Genomic DNA, 16,755 nt, shown 5'->3' with positions numbered 1-16,755 from the left:
ACATCACACACTGGGGCCTGTTGTGGGGTGGGGGTAGGGGGGAGGGATAGCATTAGGAGATATACCTAATGTAAATGATGAGTTAATGGGTGCAGCACACCAACATGGTACATGTACACATATGTAACAAAACTGCACGTTGTGCACATGTACCGTAGAACTTAAAATATAATAATAAAAAAAGAAAAAAAAAGAAAAGAAACATGATGCTGGGCTTTGGGGGAATACCTGAAGCTGTACATTATGGACTGGAAGGAGAGAGGGCTGGGCTGTTAGGAGGTGACTGTGCCACCCAGCTATACCAGGAATAATGGATGTGCAGGGGAGGGGCTGATGGGCAAAGTCTGAGCAGGAAGAGGAAAGAGAGTCGGCACTGAGCCTGGGTGACAACAAAGCTGCTCCATGTAGGGGAACAGCAAGGTCTAGATGGAGCCTATCTGGTAAAATGTTCTGAGAAATTCCCCTGCAGATCGAGAGGAGTAGCCCAGACCAGCTGCATCGAGGGCCTATCTAGCACCAACACCCTGAGATACCATTGCGTCTGAATTATAAATAACATGCTGCACTTAAAACCTTTTATTTTCTCTTTTTCAAAGACAAGACCCTGCAAGCCCACCAAGTATCCCACAGGCCTGTGGAGAAGGGTATTCCCCACTTCGGGCAGGGGGCAGGGGGCAGGGGAATGACCGAGTACCCAGAGCCCATCCTTTTTTTTTTTTTGATACAGGGTCTTGCTATGTTGCCCAGGCGGGAGTATGGTGGCACAATCATAGCTCACTACAGCCTGGAACTCCTGGGCTCAAGTGATCCTCCTGCCTCAGACTCCTGAGCCAGGATTACAGGCATATGCCATCATGCCCAGGTAATTTTCAATTTTTTTTTATAGAGATATAGTCTGGCTTTGTTGCCCTGACTGGTCTTGAAATCCTGGCCTCAAGTGGTCCTCTGGCTTTGGCCTCCCAAAGTGCTAGATTCCAAGTGTGAGCCACTGCACTCAGCCTCAGAGCCCATCCTTTATGGGGCTTCTTACTGCGGCCCTGATGCTGCTCTGGGAGGGGTATGGCTGGTGCAAGGGCAGGGGCGCTGACCTCTGTGGCAATTATGTGATCCTTGCTGTCTCCTGGACACTGGCTGCTGGCTTGCTGTCTGCCCAGAGCCCTCAGCTCGGCCTGCAGTGCCTCCAGGTCCTTCTGGTGCCCAGAACAGGCAGCTTGCTGCTCCGACAGCTCCTGTCTGAGAGACTCTGGAAAAGGGAGAGCAGTAGTGAGTTAGGCACTGGGTCTAGGCTGAAGCCTGTGTCGTGGGGACAACAGTCTCTGGGGCGGGGGTGGATGACGTGGGTGGCTGCTGAAGGCTTGTGGTGGGTTCAGTTCCCCAAACCTTTTCCAAGATAACAGTAACAACAAGGCCATGTGTGAAAACTGTTCACAGTTAAGTACCACCACCACCTTTTCTGGTATGAATTATCCCCCCCACACCCCAACCCCTGCTCCATTTTAGGATGAGGGACCTGAGCATCAGAGAGGGTGAGCACAATGCCCAAAGCCACACAGCTATTAAATGGTGGAGTTGGGATGCAAAATTTCAAGTGATTCTTCACTCTGAACCCCCTGCTTGCCCTCTACTGGTTGGTTAGGGTAGGTGGCAGGTGAGGGCAGCATGGCCTGAGCCCAGGGCCAAACCTGTGACAACGCTTGGCCTCGGTGTCAAGTTAGGAGGCCAGGCAAAGAACAGGCAATTATCAAATGACTGAAAGGCCTCTTCTGGGGGCCATGGTCTCAAGGTGGAAATTTTGAAATTTATGTCAACTCTTTTTCATTTTTTTTTTTTGAGACGGAGTCTCGGTTTGTTTCCCAGGCTGGAGTGCAGTGACACGATCTCGGCTCACTGCAGCCTCCACCTCCCGGGTTCAAGCAATTCTTCTGCCTCAGCCTCCGGAGTAGCTGGGACCAGGCACGCACCGCCACACCTGGCTAATTTTTGTATTTTTTTTTTTTTTAGTAGAGATGGGGTTTCACCATTTTGGCCAGGCTGGTCTCGAACTCCTGACCTCAAGTGATTCGCCCACGTTGGCCTCCCAATGTGTTGGGGTTACAGGCGTGAGCCACTGTACCCGGCCAATGTCAACTCTTACGGAGATAAAATGTTCACAGTTTCTTCCTTCCACAGGTGTGGGGTCTTGGCTGGATCATGGAGGCAGGAGATGGCATGTCATCCCAGCAGGATAGGGACTAAAATGGAATCATCCAGGAGAAATGTGTACATTCTCTTAAACTCAGGGAAGAGTAAGGCCAGAAACTCGAGCTTCCTCTCTGAGGATGGAGACTGATTTCTAGTACACTAGACACGTGTCAGCATGATCGAAACAATTATTTCAAAATGAATATTTTCTGATAGAGCAGATGCTATTTAGTGGGATATTCCTTTTAAAAAAGATACTTTTTAAGTGCTTGTAAATTTGATACTTTTCTGTAATGAGCTTTTGAGACTCTGTATTTTAGTTATTGAAAATAACCTTTGAAACATTTTTCTGATCATTCCATAAGCACCTAGCACAGGTTTTAGTACAGAACAAGTGCTCAACATGTATTTGTAAAATAAACAAATGATCTTTAGAGTGATAATGGATGAGGTGATAAAAGTGTGCTAGTTATAAAAGCTTTCCTATAAGCTTACTAACTTTCCCTCAAGGTTAACTATATTAAACACATGTAAAAGCATAGTGTATTTGGATGATATTAAGATGGAAAATTGGCCAGGCGTGGTGGCTCATGCCTGTAATCCCAGCACTTTGGGAGGCCAACGCGGGTGGATCATGAGGTCAGGAGATTGAGACCATACTGGCTAACATGGTGAAATCCTGTCTCTACTAAAAATACACAAAATTAGCTGGGTGTGGTGGCAGGTGCCTGTAGTCCCAGCTACACGGGAGGCTGAGGCAGGAGAATGGTGTGAACCCAGGAGGTGGGGCTTGCAGTGAGCTGAGATCACGCCCCTGCACTCCAGCCTGAGTGACAGAGCGAGACTCCATCTCAAAAAAAAAAAAAAAAAAAGAAAAGAAAAATTTACTTGGTAATCTTTCCAGCAGAATTTTGATAAAGTGATTTCTATAGCTTATTTTCTTAAAAAAAAAATCCAAACACAACCCCATTTTTTGAAAACTGTTATCGTAAGATACATGCAATAAAACTCTTTACTAAATCATAAATTATAGGGTATTCATTTTTTACCCTCCTCCTTCTCTCATACCTTCCCACCATTCATCTATCCATCTATCTACCTATCCATCCTTCTATCCACCTGTCCATCCATCCATCCATCATCCATCCATCCACCTGTCTGTCTACCCATCTGTCCATCCATTCATCCACCCACTGATCGACCCATCAGTTGCCCACCCAATCACCCACCCATCCCTCTGTGTGTCCACCCATTTGTCCGCCCACCCATCTGCCCATCCACACATCTCCATCTGTCTGTCCGTCCATCCATCCATCCTTCCTCCTGTCCATCCATCCACTCATTTTTCTGTCCATCCACCTGTCCACCCAACCACCCATCCATATACACCCCCATCCACTTGTCCGTCCGTCCGTCCATCCATCCATCCATCCATCCATCCATCCATCCATCCATCCATCCATCCATCCATCCAGGATGTCTAGGTTCCAACCCTCTAGTAACACCCACCCTCCCTGCCCTCTCACAGGGACCTATAGTTCTGCAGGTCAGTTGTGTCTCACACAGATATTAGAAGAAGAATAATCAGCATCAGGAATATCTCATATCAACCTGCCATTACTGTAGGTGCTTGCACCTTCCCTTGAAGCCTATGATTTGTTGTCATCACAGAGTCCACAAAGCCCCTTCTTCTCGGGACTGGTGCTGAGAAGCCCAGCCTTTTCCCAGGGTCTTTCCAGGGATCTCTCCTGATTCTTTTCTTCAGGGAAGAATGGGGCTGCTGTGGAGTCAGAAAAGCCAGGGAAAGGGTGGCAGGGACATCTGCACTGGCAGCTGCTGCTGGGTGTTGGAATCACCAGGGTGTCCAGCCTGACCTGTACATGGGGAGCCTTGGACCTGAGCCATGTGGCACAGCCTGGGTTCTGTCTTTACATGCTGCTAACTTCAGCATTTCCCATGTGGGCACCTCCATTCCAGGGTAGCTGCTAACTGGGAAGTCTACGAAACTCTTTCCTTCCTGTTCCTCACACCACTTCCTCAGAAACATGCAGTCAGTGGGACACACTTTCTAATGAGAACTCAACCAGGCAGCAAGGTAGAGCCTCACTTGTGGAGGTAAAGAAAATGCTGTCCTCCAGAATTCTCTTTTTACTTTTTTTCCTAAATTTTTTTTTTTTAGAGATGGGGTCTTGCTATGTTGTCCAGGCTGGTCTTGAACTACTAACCTCAAGTGATCCTCTCTCACCTTGGCCTCCCAAAGAGCTGAGACTACAGGCATGAGCCACCACACTCAGCACCCAGAAATCTCTTAAGAGCCCTGTCTAGGTTTGGAAGAAATATTTAATAAAGCCAACATGATCTTTAGTGCTCAGCGTGAAATGGTGAAAGGTATTTGTCTTGCTCTTAAGAGTAAGAAAGATGAGAGTAAAGGAGAAAATTAGGGACAGGGACGATCTACAAAAATGAGAGAGGTCTCCAGAATCAGGCATGCAACACTGAAATATTCAGTCATGGCCAGGCGCGGTGGCTCACGCCTGTAATCCCAGCATTTTAGGAGGCTGAGGTGGGCGGATCATGAGGTTAGGATATTGAGACCATCCTGGCTAACACAGTGAAACCCCGTCTCTACTAAAAATATAAAAACTTAGCCGGGCGTGGTGGCAGGTGCCTGTAGTCCTAGCTACTCGGGAGGCTGAGGCAGGAGAATGGCGTGAACCTGGGAGGTGGAGCTTGCAGTGAGCCGAGATCACGCCACAGCACTCCAGCCTGGGCGACAGAGTGAGACTCTGTCTCAAAAAAAAAAAAATAAATAAATAAATAAATATTCAGTCATAATTTAACAGGGAACACTTAGGTAGACTTACTGCATGCCAGGCTCTATTCGAAGCACTTCTCATGTATTTACTCATGTAATCATCATTGCAGCCCAGTGAAGTGAATACTATTATCCTCATTTTATAGATGGGAGACTGAGGTACACAGCAGTTAAGCAAATTCCTACCCAAAGTCACACAGCTAGTGAATGTTAGAGCTGGGCTTCACACCCAGGCAGTTTGGCTCTAGAGATCTTAACTACCTCTGTTAACTTCCAAGATGCTTTGTGTGAGTGGTTTTATTGATGTGGCAACTGAAAAGGGGCAGAGTTTTGTGCTGGGGATGATGTGGGGGCAGGCAGAGGAAGCAGAGCCTGGAAGCCTAAGATCCTCTAATTTGCCGAAATCTTCAGAACAGAAATGAGAGGTTGAGGCAATGCCATGAAACTCATATGAAGGCTCAGAGATCTGGGTTACATGCAATAACGATGATGATGATGATAATGATAGTATCTACATTCACTGGGCTCATATTATATGCTAGGCACTTTATATTTAATATCTTTTTTTTTTTTTTTTTTTTTTTGAGAGGGGGAGTCTCGCACTGTCGCCCAGGCTGGAGTGCAGTGGTGCTATCTCGGCTCACTACAAGCTCTACCTCCCGGGTTCACGCCATTCTCCTGCCTCAGCCTCCCGAATAGCTGGGACTACAGGAGCCTGCCACCACGCCCGGCTAATTGTTTGTATTTTTAGTAGAGACAGGGTTTCACTGTGTTAGCCAGGATGGTCTTGATCTCCTGACCTTGTGATCCACCCGCCTCAGCCTTCCAAAGTGCTGGGATTACAGGCGTGAGCCACCGCACCCGGCCTTTGTATTTAATATCTCATTTAATCCACACAGTGAGCCTATGAGGTAGGGACAATTGTAATTCAATTTTATCCAAAAGGAAAATGAGGCTCTCAGTAAGCCATCCCAGGTTTCACAGCTAGTTGGTGGCAGAGCCAGGATTATCCCTGACCTGTGTGCCTGAGATTCCTGGAGCCCTGGCCTGTGAGCCCGAGAGCCCTGGAGCCCAGGCCTGTGAGCCCGAGAGCCCTGGAGCCCTGGCCTGTGAGCCTGAGATTCCTGGAGCTCTGGCCTGGGTGCCTGAGACCCCCTGGAGCTCTGGCCTGGGTGCCTGAGAGCCCTGGAACCCTGGCCTGTGAGCCTGAGACTCCTGGAACCCTGGCCTGTGAGCCTGAGACTCCTGGAGCCCTGGCCTGTGAGTCCAAGAGCCCTGGAGCCCTGGCCCTCAGCTTGTCGCTGGTTTCTACGTGCAGACCCTGCAGTTGGCCAAGCCCTCCTCGGTACACCATTGGGTATATACCTAGCAGCAAGGCCTGCTGTGCCTGCATCCTCTCACGCTCCTCCTGCAGCTCTTGCCTGGCCTTTTCCTCCAAGGCCTGGAGCTCCAGCCGGTGTGCCTGGTGTTGGATCTGGAGGCTGTGGCTGGATTCCTTCTTCAAGCGTTCCTCTGTGGCCTGTGGGAAAAAGTGGGGAGAAAAAGGCATGAAAGTGGGCATAAGGGTGGGAGACCTGACTCCTTTGCCACGCTCTTCTGAGCCAGGATGCTCTGAACATTTGCACTCTTCCACGGAGGGCTTATCAGGCTACAGAGAATGCTGTAGCAATGGCCTGGCCACAGCAGCCATTTTGCACCAGGTGAACACACCGCCTTCCACAGCTGATTGGGCCAGAGTGGACACCTGTTCTAACCTGGGCCAATCAGAGTTCCTTTAATGTAAATTTGATATGAAGAGGTGAGAGATAGAGCAAAAGAGACTGACAGATACTGACTCTGTGGCTCCAAATTTACCGTACTCAGGAGCACTAAGGTAACTATCTGACATCTGCCCCAGGACCAGTGGGGTGATGGCTGCTGTCTGTGGAGGAAGCCCAGGGCTGCTGTGCAGAGCAGAGCAGAATGACATAGGGAGGGGTGAGAGGTCCCTACAGTTTTTCAGTCTCTGCTCTTGTTTGGTCCTGAGAACTGTCTGTGTCTCTGTCCTTGGGTTCGTATTCATTCACTCTTTTTTTCCCTACTTTTTATTTTTGGTTCATTCATGCTTTCACTCAACAAACATTTATTTACTGAAGTCCCATTGTGTGTCAAACACCCAAAACACGTTCTGTGAGCAGCTGTGTAAACTTTAATAAGTGTCTCTTCACTGCCTGCCTAACTTCACTCAAGCTGGTTTCTATGAGAGGCACAAAAACAACCCCTAAGATGTCCATGTCTGAAAACTGAGTATGTTACCTTACATGGTCCAAGGGACTTTGCACATGGGATTAAGGATCTTAGATGGGAGATTATCCTGAAATATCTGGGTGGGCCTCAATCACAAGGGTCCTTATAAGAGGGCTGTAGGAGGCTTAGTGAGAAAAGAGTTGATGGTGGAAGCAGAGGTCAGAGAAACAGAAAGAGAGAGAGAGAGGGAGAGGGGGAGAGAGCACGAGATTTGAAGCTGCTACACTTCTGCCTTTGATAATGCAGGAAGGGACCAGGAGCCAAGGAACTCAGGTGGCCTCTAGAAACTGGAAAAGGCAAGGACACAGATTCACGTCTGGAGTTTTTAGAAAGAACCAGCCCTGCCAATTCAATTTTTGGATTTCTGACCTCCAGAACGGTCAGATAATAAATCTGTGTTGTTTTAAGCCACCAGGCTTGTGCTAATTTGTTACAGCAACAACAGGAAACTGATATACTTTTTTTTTTTTCCCAGTTAGGAGAGTTCCAGTTAATATATAGCCCCAGGTTTTAGATGAGGAAATGAGAGATGGGCATTGGAGAGATGAATTTGGTTTCCCAGGGTCACACAGAAAAAGATACGGAAATTATTATCCTCCCATCTTTTTTAACTCTTTTTTAAATATCTATAGAGGGAGAGTCTCGCTATGTTACCCAGCTGGTCTCAAACTCCCGAGCTCAAGCAATCCTCTTGCCTCAGCCTCCCGAAGTGTTGGGATTACAGGCATGAGCCACCACGCCCCGGCACCCGCCCCTGCTGCCATATTTTTCAACAGAGCAGGAAACTGGGGCTAGAAAGGCGGGGAACCTGCCTGCAGAGAGGTGATGGAAGAGGCAGGATTGTGACCCATGAGTGGTGGAGTCCAGGGCCCAAGCCCTTTCCACTCACTCATGCAGTGGGCATTTCACCAATTTCCTCTGGGATTTCACCAAATGCATGAGGCTCCTGTAAGGGAAGAATTCAACCATCTCTGAGCCCAAGTCGGCCTCCCAAACCCAGTGGGTCATGTGGAGGCTTTCCTCAGCCTGTCTCTGCCACCTGTCACTGGGGATAGCAATAGGGAACTGGTCTCACTCTTCCCAGGGGAAACTCAGTCATTCTGTGCCAAATTTCTTTTTCTTTTTCTTTGTTTGAAACAAGGTCTCACCCTGTTGTCCAGCTGGAGTGCAGCGGCGCAATCATGGCTCACCTCAGCCTTGAACTCCCGGGCCCAAGTGATCCTCCCACCTCAGCCTCTTGAGTAGCTGAGACCACAGATGCTCACTACTCCACCTGGCTAACTTTTTTTGGTAGTGCTTAGTTCTCCCTATGTTGCCCAGGCTAAACTCAAACTCCTGGCCTCAAGTGATCCTCCCGCCTTGGCCTCCCAAAGTTCTGGGATTACAGGCGTGAGCCACCATGCCTGATTGCGAGTTTATTTAATAAAACAGAAAAGGCTCATACTTTTCAAATTCTCTGATACCTTCCTCCTCCTTCCCTTGCTGCAAAACCATTTAATAAAACAGAAAGACCTCATACTTTTCAAATTCTCTGATACCTTCCTCCTCTTTCCCTTGCTACAAGGCTCAGAGAACACCAATTGGTGACATGTTTATCCCTAGGGACATGGGGATGGAGAGGTTGAAGCCTGGCTTTGCAAGAGGAAGCCAAACTCTCTCACTCTGACCCAGCCTCTCTCCATCCCTGGGGGCAACCAAAGATTCAGGTCAGCACTCCCCACTTACTTGCTCAGGAGCCCTTGACAGTGAGGATCACACAGGGTGCAGCACTCAGGGCTCAGGGCAAGTTGGAGACTCATTCCTGGTGAATTTCTCCAGCTGCTATGGGATGGTTACCTTGCTCTTATTGTGTCCAGTTTGTGGCCTCCTAAGAGATCTAGTTTCACCCTGTCTCTCCAAAAGTCCTACATTATATAAAGTCTCCATTCCCAGTGCTTCCAAATACCTTAGACAACTCCCTCATGGCTTCCACCCACTGATCCCAGCAACCTGTTTGATGGGCTGCCTTTTCCCCTAGAGGTGAGCTATGTAAGGACAGAGAGGGCAGTGATCATCTGGTATCTCTGCAGCTCTGCATGATGGCAACTCGTGGTAGCTACTCAATGAATGCCTGCAGAATAGATGCATGAACAATAAAAGTGAACCTTTTAGAAACCAGGCTGTTACTCAGCCATGCACTGTTCTAAGTACTTCACATGCAGTATCCCTTTTGATCTTCATAACCATCTCATAAGATTCATACTACCATCTATCATTTTATAAATGAGGAAACTGAGGCACAAAGATAAATGACCTATCTGAGCTCCCACGCTTTGTAAATGGCAGATCCAGGACTTGAACCCAGGCAGCCCATTCCTACTCGCTGCCACAGGCACTGGGGCTTATACCCGATGGGCAGAGTGTCTTTTCACTTTCCTTTGGCGGGGACTCAGACCTCATGGGTCCAACCCCCTAGAGCCCCTGGAACTCCCCGCCTCCGGTGAGTGAAGCCCCCTGCCTCTCTGCCTCCTGTGAGAAATTGGGGTCCACAGCATGGAGGAATAAAGCTCAGGCATGCACAAAGGTCAGTGTCACCCAGCAGTGAATACACCTGGGACTCTCCCCAACCTGAGCTCTTGCAGACTGTAAGCCCAAGTGAAAAAAGATTTAGAAGAATTAAAGAAATAAGGAAACGGACATCTTTTTTGAACACCTAGTAAGTGCCCAGCAGTCCATGTGCATTATTTCCTTTCTTCTTTTTTTTTTTGTTTTTTTTGTTTTGTTTTGAGATGGAGTCTTGCCGTGTTGCCCAGGCTGGAGAGCAATGGTGTGATCTCAGCTCACGGCAACCTCTGCCTCCCAGGTTCAAGCAATTCTCCTGCCTCAGCCTCCTGAGTAGCTGGGACTACAGGTGCACACCATGACACCTGGCTAATTTTTGTATTTTTAATAGCCATGGGATTTCACCATGTTGGCCAGGCTGGTCTCGAACGCCTGGCCTCAAGTGGTCTGCTCATCTTGGCCTCCCAAAGTGCTGGGATTACAGGCGTGAGCCACCATGCTCTACTTTTTTTTCTTTTGTAAAGCTTCTCTTATATTCTTATCAGGGGAATATGTGCAGATAGTATAAAGAGCCAAATAGTATTAAAAGAAAGGAAAATAAGCAGCCTCCCAGTCCTTTCCTCCTCCCTCTCCATCTCCTGTCCTCTGAGGCAGCCATTGTCAACTCCTTGTTTCTTGTTGTATTTACCAGCATTAAAAAGACAATGTTGCCATTCTACTGTATCTTGATTATTTTTGGGACTATGAATTGTCTTCCTACTATAGTAGATCAGGATTTTAGGTCTCACTCACTCTGTCTTCCATTCCTTTTACACAGTATACAATATATATTTTTAATATATTGAAGTATACTTCATATTTTCCTTATTGAGAATATGTAAATATTATTCACTGTTGAGCTAAATGAATTATGATTGATCTTCTGCCTCATGCAGCTTTTTGTTTTTCCTTGCATTAATAAATGCTGCATTTTTTGTTTAGTTTCCTTTGGCTATCTGGCAAAGTCTTCCTACAACTTCTAAATGCTTTGTAAAACACACAGTGCAATTTTCCACATGGCCAAATCTATCAGAGAATCCATCAATTTTGCTTTCCCCTGGAGACAGCTCTTCCAGAGCCCTCAGTTCCTTGCTGCAGTTTGTCCAGCAGCAAAGCCAGACTCAACAAACCTTCCTTCTTGCTCCTGCATTGAATCCCTGGTATCCCAGCTCTCTTTTATTCCCTCTCCCTTGGTTTGCTCCCTTGTTTTTGTGGGACACCTCTTCAAGGAACTGCTTATGAGGGCAGGAAGGGAACACCCTCTGAGAAAGCCGTGTTTAAGCCAGGCCACAAGGTCAAAGGCGCCGGATGAAACATGCCTGAACCACCCCACCAGATTATCCGTAGTTAACACACTACAGTTTCCCAAACCCTTGGAAAGGTCTTTGTGGCTGAGCTTTTCTTTTTTTTTTTTTTTTTGAGACAGAGTCTTGCTCTGTCACCCAGGACAGAGTGCAAGGGCATAGTCTCGGCTCACTGCAACCCCCACCTTCCAGGTTCAAGCAATTTTCCTGCCTCAGCCTCCCAAGTAGCTGGGATTACAGGCACCTGCCACCACGCCCAGCTAATGTTTGTATTTTTAGTAGAGACAGGGTTTCACCATGTTGGTCAGGGCTGGTCTTGAACTCCCGACCTCAGGTGATCCTCCCACCTCCGCCTCCCAAAGTGCTGGGATTACAGGCGTGAGCCACTGCACCCGGCCTGAGCTGTTCTTTCTCAACTCTGTGCTGCTCTTTTCGTTTTTAGCTGCAGGACTGAGGCTGACTTCCTGGCGTGTTCATGCACACCACTGCTCTACTCATGAAAGCAAGTCGTTCTTATGCCACCAAGGTCACAAGCAGGTGGGGAAACGTAGCACAAGAAGCCCAGCAGACCTAGCCCGCTTCCTTTGCCACTTACTAGCTGTGTGACCCCGAGCAAGTTACAAAATCTCTCTGAGCCTCTTTCCTCATCTGGAAAAAGGGAATACAATAATAACGATCTGGAAAGATGCTTGGGGGATTGGGCATCATGTAGAAAAGGGACGGCTTTGTGCATGGCAGTTGTTACCTAGCAGGTGCCAGGCACAGAGTAGACGGCACAGTCCTTCCCTCACCTTGAGTTCCTGATGTCTGGCCTTTTCCAGCATGCGCAGGGCTCTCTGGTGGGAAGCCTCGAGCTGGGCTCTCACAGCCTGGTTCTGCTGAGTGTTCTCCTGGAGCTCACGCTGCAGCTTCTCCCTCTCCAGGTCCGAGAGCTGCTTGAGCGCCTGCAGGTCCTCCCTGTAGTTGCTGGTGCACTGCTCCAGAGCCTGCTGCATCTGCGAGACCTGCGCACAAGGCATCCTGCCCTCAGTCTAAGCCCCTTGCCTTTCCTGGGAAATTTTCTTCAAATAAAAGCTTTCTAAATGTCACCTCCATGCAGCTGAGCCTCCTCTGTCTGAAGGGACTCTGAGGGGATGGAAGCTGCAAGCTTTAAGGACCTGGGGGTGGCCAGTCCTTCAGGGGCCCCTCAGCTAGAGCCACGAATGCCAGGAAGGAGGAAAAGAGGGGTGGGGACACCAACCTTTCAAGAGAAATCAAGAGGGGACTCGAATGCCTTCCAGGGACCCACATGGCAGCCCCCCTCCTCCCTCAGGTGCTTGCTTGAATCTGGCTTCCTCACTGAGGCTTCTCCTGACAGCCCCACGTAGTACTACCTCCCCCAACCCCACGTCCCCCATCACAGGACAGCCTCCTAGAAACCTCTGCCCTGCTCTAGTTTTCTTTTTCCTGAGCCATCATTACCTTAGAATGAACTACGTGATTTACTAACTTCTTACGTCAACCATTTATTGTCTGTTCCCACCTCCATTGCTAAAATATACATATCTTTATATATAAAATATCTTTTTTTTTTTTTGAGACAGGGTCTTGCTTTGTTGCCCAGGCTGGAGTGCAGTGGTGTGATCACGACTCACGGCAGCCTCGAACTCCTGAGCTCAAGCGACCCTCCCACCTCAGCCTCCTGAGTAGCTGGGAGTATGGGCACAGGTCACCACGCCCGGTAATTTTTTTTTTTTATTTTTTGTAGAGACAGAGTCTTGCTATGTAGGCCTAGTTTGTCTTGAACTCCTAGGCTCAAGTGTTCCTCCTGCCTCAGCCTCCCAGAGTGCTGGGATTACAGGTGTGAACCACCACACCTGGCCATAAAATGTAAGGTATTTTGTCTTGTTTGTGCATTGATGAATCATCAGTGGCTCATAGTGAGTGCTCATTAGCACAGCAGGTTTTTTATTTTCTTTTTGAGACAGAGTCTCGCTCTGTCACCCAGGCTGAAGTGCAGTGGTGCCATCTCGACTCACTATAACCTCTGCCTCCCGGGTTCAAGCGATTCTCCTGCCTCAGCCTCCCGAGTAGGTGGGATTACAGGCGCCCGCCACATACCCAGCTAATTTTGTATTTTTAGTAGAGACGGGGGTTTCACCATGTTGGCCAGGCTGGTCTTGAACTCCTGACCTCAAGTGATCTGCCCCCCGCCCCGGCCTCCCAAAGTGCTGGGATTACAGGCGTGAGCCACCGTGCCTGGCTGCAACAGGTTTGGAATGAATGAATAAATAAAACCAAGAATCCAACTTTGCCCTGGTCCTGTAATGCCTTCCCAGCTTGGATGTGAATCAGGCCCTGCATGCATTTCCAAGTTTGTAAAAAGGAGGGGGCAGGATCTCAGGAAGGGGGCACATCCCCACCAGGGTTGTCCTACCTGGGCTTGCAGTTTGGCCTTCTGGCTTTGCCAGTCCTCTAGACGCTGGATTTCGGATCTTTTCTCCTTCAACAAAGAGCCCAGTGGAGGTTGTGGGTCACTTCCCTCCTTGAGAAGCACTTTGGTCCTTTGAAGATAAGGATGCCACAATCACAAAAGATCCTAGGGCTAGGAATGACACTGCTACTCCGATAACGTGCCAGCCACTGTGCTGGGGAGGAGGAAGCTCCGATAGCAGTTAGTGGGGATTGAGTTTCAAAAAGCAACCTGCCATATAAAGTGTATTATTGCACTTAGGATACAATCAGGAACCACCTGATACCTGTTTAGCAGGAATCACCTGATATCTGTTTAGCAGGAACCACCTGATATCTGTTTAGCAGGAACCACCTGACATCTGTTTTCGTGGGTTTTAATAAATGATGATCAACCGTCAGAATGACTGAGAGCTTAGAGTTACTGATATGAGGTCTTTGGGGGCTCCAAAAGAGAGATCTCTACGGTCTTAATTTTGCAGCTCTTTCTGCATCTATAAAAACGACAACACTTCACTTTAATACAGTGTTTTACACCCGTCAAAGCATGCTCACACATTTTACTGGCGTCCCCAAGTACAAATAGGGGGATTGTAAATAGGCCTCCACATACGCAACATGAACAAGGAAATGCTAGTTTAAAGCTGCAAAAGTTTCTGCATTCTAGATAAGATGCTGACAAATGTCTTTAGAAGAGACCAGAGCTCCCTTCCTTAATTCGGAACTTTTGAACCAGCTGAGAATTTCAAGTGTGATTGGTTTAGATTGGGATGTGAAGTATTTATCTTGTTTGACAACGTAAAAGGATGCCACATGGTGGGGTTCTCTGGAGAGATTGCCGGGTGATGAGCAGCATCTGCTTCCCCTGACAAGGCCATCAGGCCAGAGCTCCAGAGGTGGGGTTTAGGGTCTTGGGCTGTGAGAAAAGGCCATGAGAAGGGGCACTCTGCTTGGCAGAGGTGAGAAGGCCCAGGCTGGGGGGTTAAGGAAGAGACAGACAACGGGGACCCTGAAAGGAAGGGTCTGATGCTAGAAGCAGCATAGGAAGGTGGCCAAGAGGATGGTGCAAGAGCCAGACTACCTAGCTCCAAATTTTAGCTCTATAACCCACTCAATACGGGAAGAGTTTAAAGATCTTGGTGAGATCTTTAAACTCTCTAGGCCTGAGCTTCCTCCTCTATAACATAAGGTTAATAATGCTACCTTTTCCATAAGGATTAGTAGAGTCAATATCTATACTTAAAACAGTGTCTGGCGCATAGTAAGAATTACATAAAGAACTAACTATGGGCTGGGCGCGGTGGCTCATGCCTGTAATCCCAGCACTTTGGAAGGCAGAGGCGGGTGGATGACCTGAGGTCAGGAGTTCGAGACCAGCCTGGCCAACATGGTGAAACCCCGTCTCTACTAAAAATACAAAAAATTAGCTGAGTGTGGTGGCGGGCACCTGTAATCCCAGCTACTCACTTGGACTCAGGAGGCGGAGGTTGCAGTGAGCCAAGATTGCGCCATTCCACCACCCCAGCCTGGGCAATAAGAACGAAACTCCATCTCAAACAAACAAACAAACAAGCAAATAAAACTATACATATTAAAAGAGAGAAGTTCTCTTTCTCTGCATCATTTTGATTCTCTTAGGTTATCCTCAAGCCTTTCGAAGGTGTGTAAAACATAGCCACCTTTAAGGAGCAATGAAGCAAGGATACCTGGGTCTAAACTCTGAATATGAAACCAGCCCAAGGGTTAGGAGGCCAGAGAAACCATAAGAGCAGCCTGGGGCAAGAGGGACAGGTGGCACCACCAGGTAAGCACTCCCAGTGAGTCCCGGGAGAGGGGAGGGGGCTGAACTTTCTCTCAGGATAGGGCTCAGTTATTATTATTCTTTTAAATGTTTTATTCAAGTAAAATTTACATGTAGTGAAGTGCACAGATCTTAAGTGTACAATTCAGTGAGTTTTGACAAATATATACAACCATGAACCCAACATCTCAATCAAAATACAGAAGATTTTCACTACCCAAAAACTTCCCTTGCAGCCAAAGCTTTGATTTCCATCACCATGGGTCACTTTTGCCTGAGCCTAAGCATTATACAAACAGAATCATGTGGGATGCATTCTCTTGTTTCCAGGTTATGTTGCTCCCCATCATGACTTTTGGCCTCATCCATGTTGTGGTGTATGTCAGCAATTCATTCTTTTTGTTGCTGTGTAGTATTCCATTACATGAATACCTTGTAGTTTGTTTATCCATTTTTCTACTGATAGACATTTGGATTGTTTACACTTCTGGGCTATTATAAATAAAGCTGCTAGAAATATACTTGTCCAAGGATTTTTTTGTGGATATATGTTTTTCTTTTCTTTTTTTTTGAAATGGAATCTTGTTCCGTCACACAGGCTGGAGTGCGGCGGCACCATCTCGGCTCGCTGCAACCTCCACCTCCCAGGTTCAAGTGATTGTCCCGCCTCAGCCTCCTGAGTGGCTGGGACTACAGGTGTGTGCCACCACGCCCAGCTAATTTTTGTATTTTTAGTAGAGATGAGGTTTCACCATGTTGGCCAGGCTGGTCTTGAACTCCCGTCCTCAGGTGATCCACCAGCCTTGGCCTCCCAAAGTGCTGGCGTGAGCCACTGCGCCCGGCAATGTTTTTCATTTCTTTTGCTTAAATACCTAAAAGTGGAACTGCTGGTAGGTGTGTGCTTAATGTTTCAAGAAACAATCAAATAGTTTTCTAAAGTGATTTACCATTTTAGACCCTACCAGCAATGTATGAGAGTTTCAGTTGCCCTGGATTGTTGCTAACATTTTGTGTTGTCAGACTTCTTCATTTTAGCCATTCCAGTGGGTGGGAAATGGTATCTCACTGTGGTAGTGAGTTGCATTTTCCTGATGACTAATGATGTTAATCACATGTTTGTGTGCTTACGAGCCGCTCATATATATATATATATATATATTTATTTTTTTTTTTTTTTTCTTTTTTGGGACAGGGTCTTGCTCTGTTGTCCAGGCTGGAGTACAGTGGTGTGACCATGGCTTGCTGCTGCCTTAACCTTCCAGGCTCAAGCAATCCTCCAACCTCAGCCTCTTGAGTAGCTGGGACTACAGGCATGTGACACCACGCTCAGCTAGTTT

At 47.7% G+C, this 16,755-nt stretch overlaps 2 protein-coding genes across 4 annotated transcripts in view; one reads left to right on the top strand and one right to left on the bottom strand.

The window, feature by feature from the left end:
- The window catches only part of FAM184B (family with sequence similarity 184 member B), a 172,879-nt gene that overhangs the window by 25,422 nt on the left and 130,702 nt on the right, over positions 1–16,755 (bottom strand). For all 3 annotated transcript variants that reach the window (XM_058430013.1, XM_058430014.1, XM_032135520.2), the window contains 4 exons: positions 13,583–13,709; positions 11,958–12,170; positions 6,362–6,515; positions 1,089–1,243 (listed from right to left, as the gene is read on the bottom strand). In XM_058430013.1, coding sequence (XP_058285996.1) covers positions 1,089–1,243; positions 6,362–6,515; positions 11,958–12,170; positions 13,583–13,709 — 649 coding nt within the window. The remainder of the gene's footprint in view (positions 1–1,088; positions 1,244–6,361; positions 6,516–11,957; positions 12,171–13,582; positions 13,710–16,755) is intronic.
- The window catches only part of MED28 (mediator complex subunit 28), a 125,461-nt gene that overhangs the window by 40,110 nt on the left and 68,596 nt on the right, over positions 1–16,755 (top strand). The gene's annotated exons all lie outside the window — the stretch shown is intronic.

Source organism: Hylobates moloch, unplaced genomic scaffold (assembly GCF_009828535.3).
Source record: "Hylobates moloch isolate HMO894 unplaced genomic scaffold, HMol_V3 SCAFFOLD_17, whole genome shotgun sequence".
NCBI classification, from domain to species: domain Eukaryota; kingdom Metazoa; phylum Chordata; class Mammalia; order Primates; family Hylobatidae; genus Hylobates; species Hylobates moloch.
This window is presented reverse-complemented; position numbering and strand designations above follow the sequence as displayed.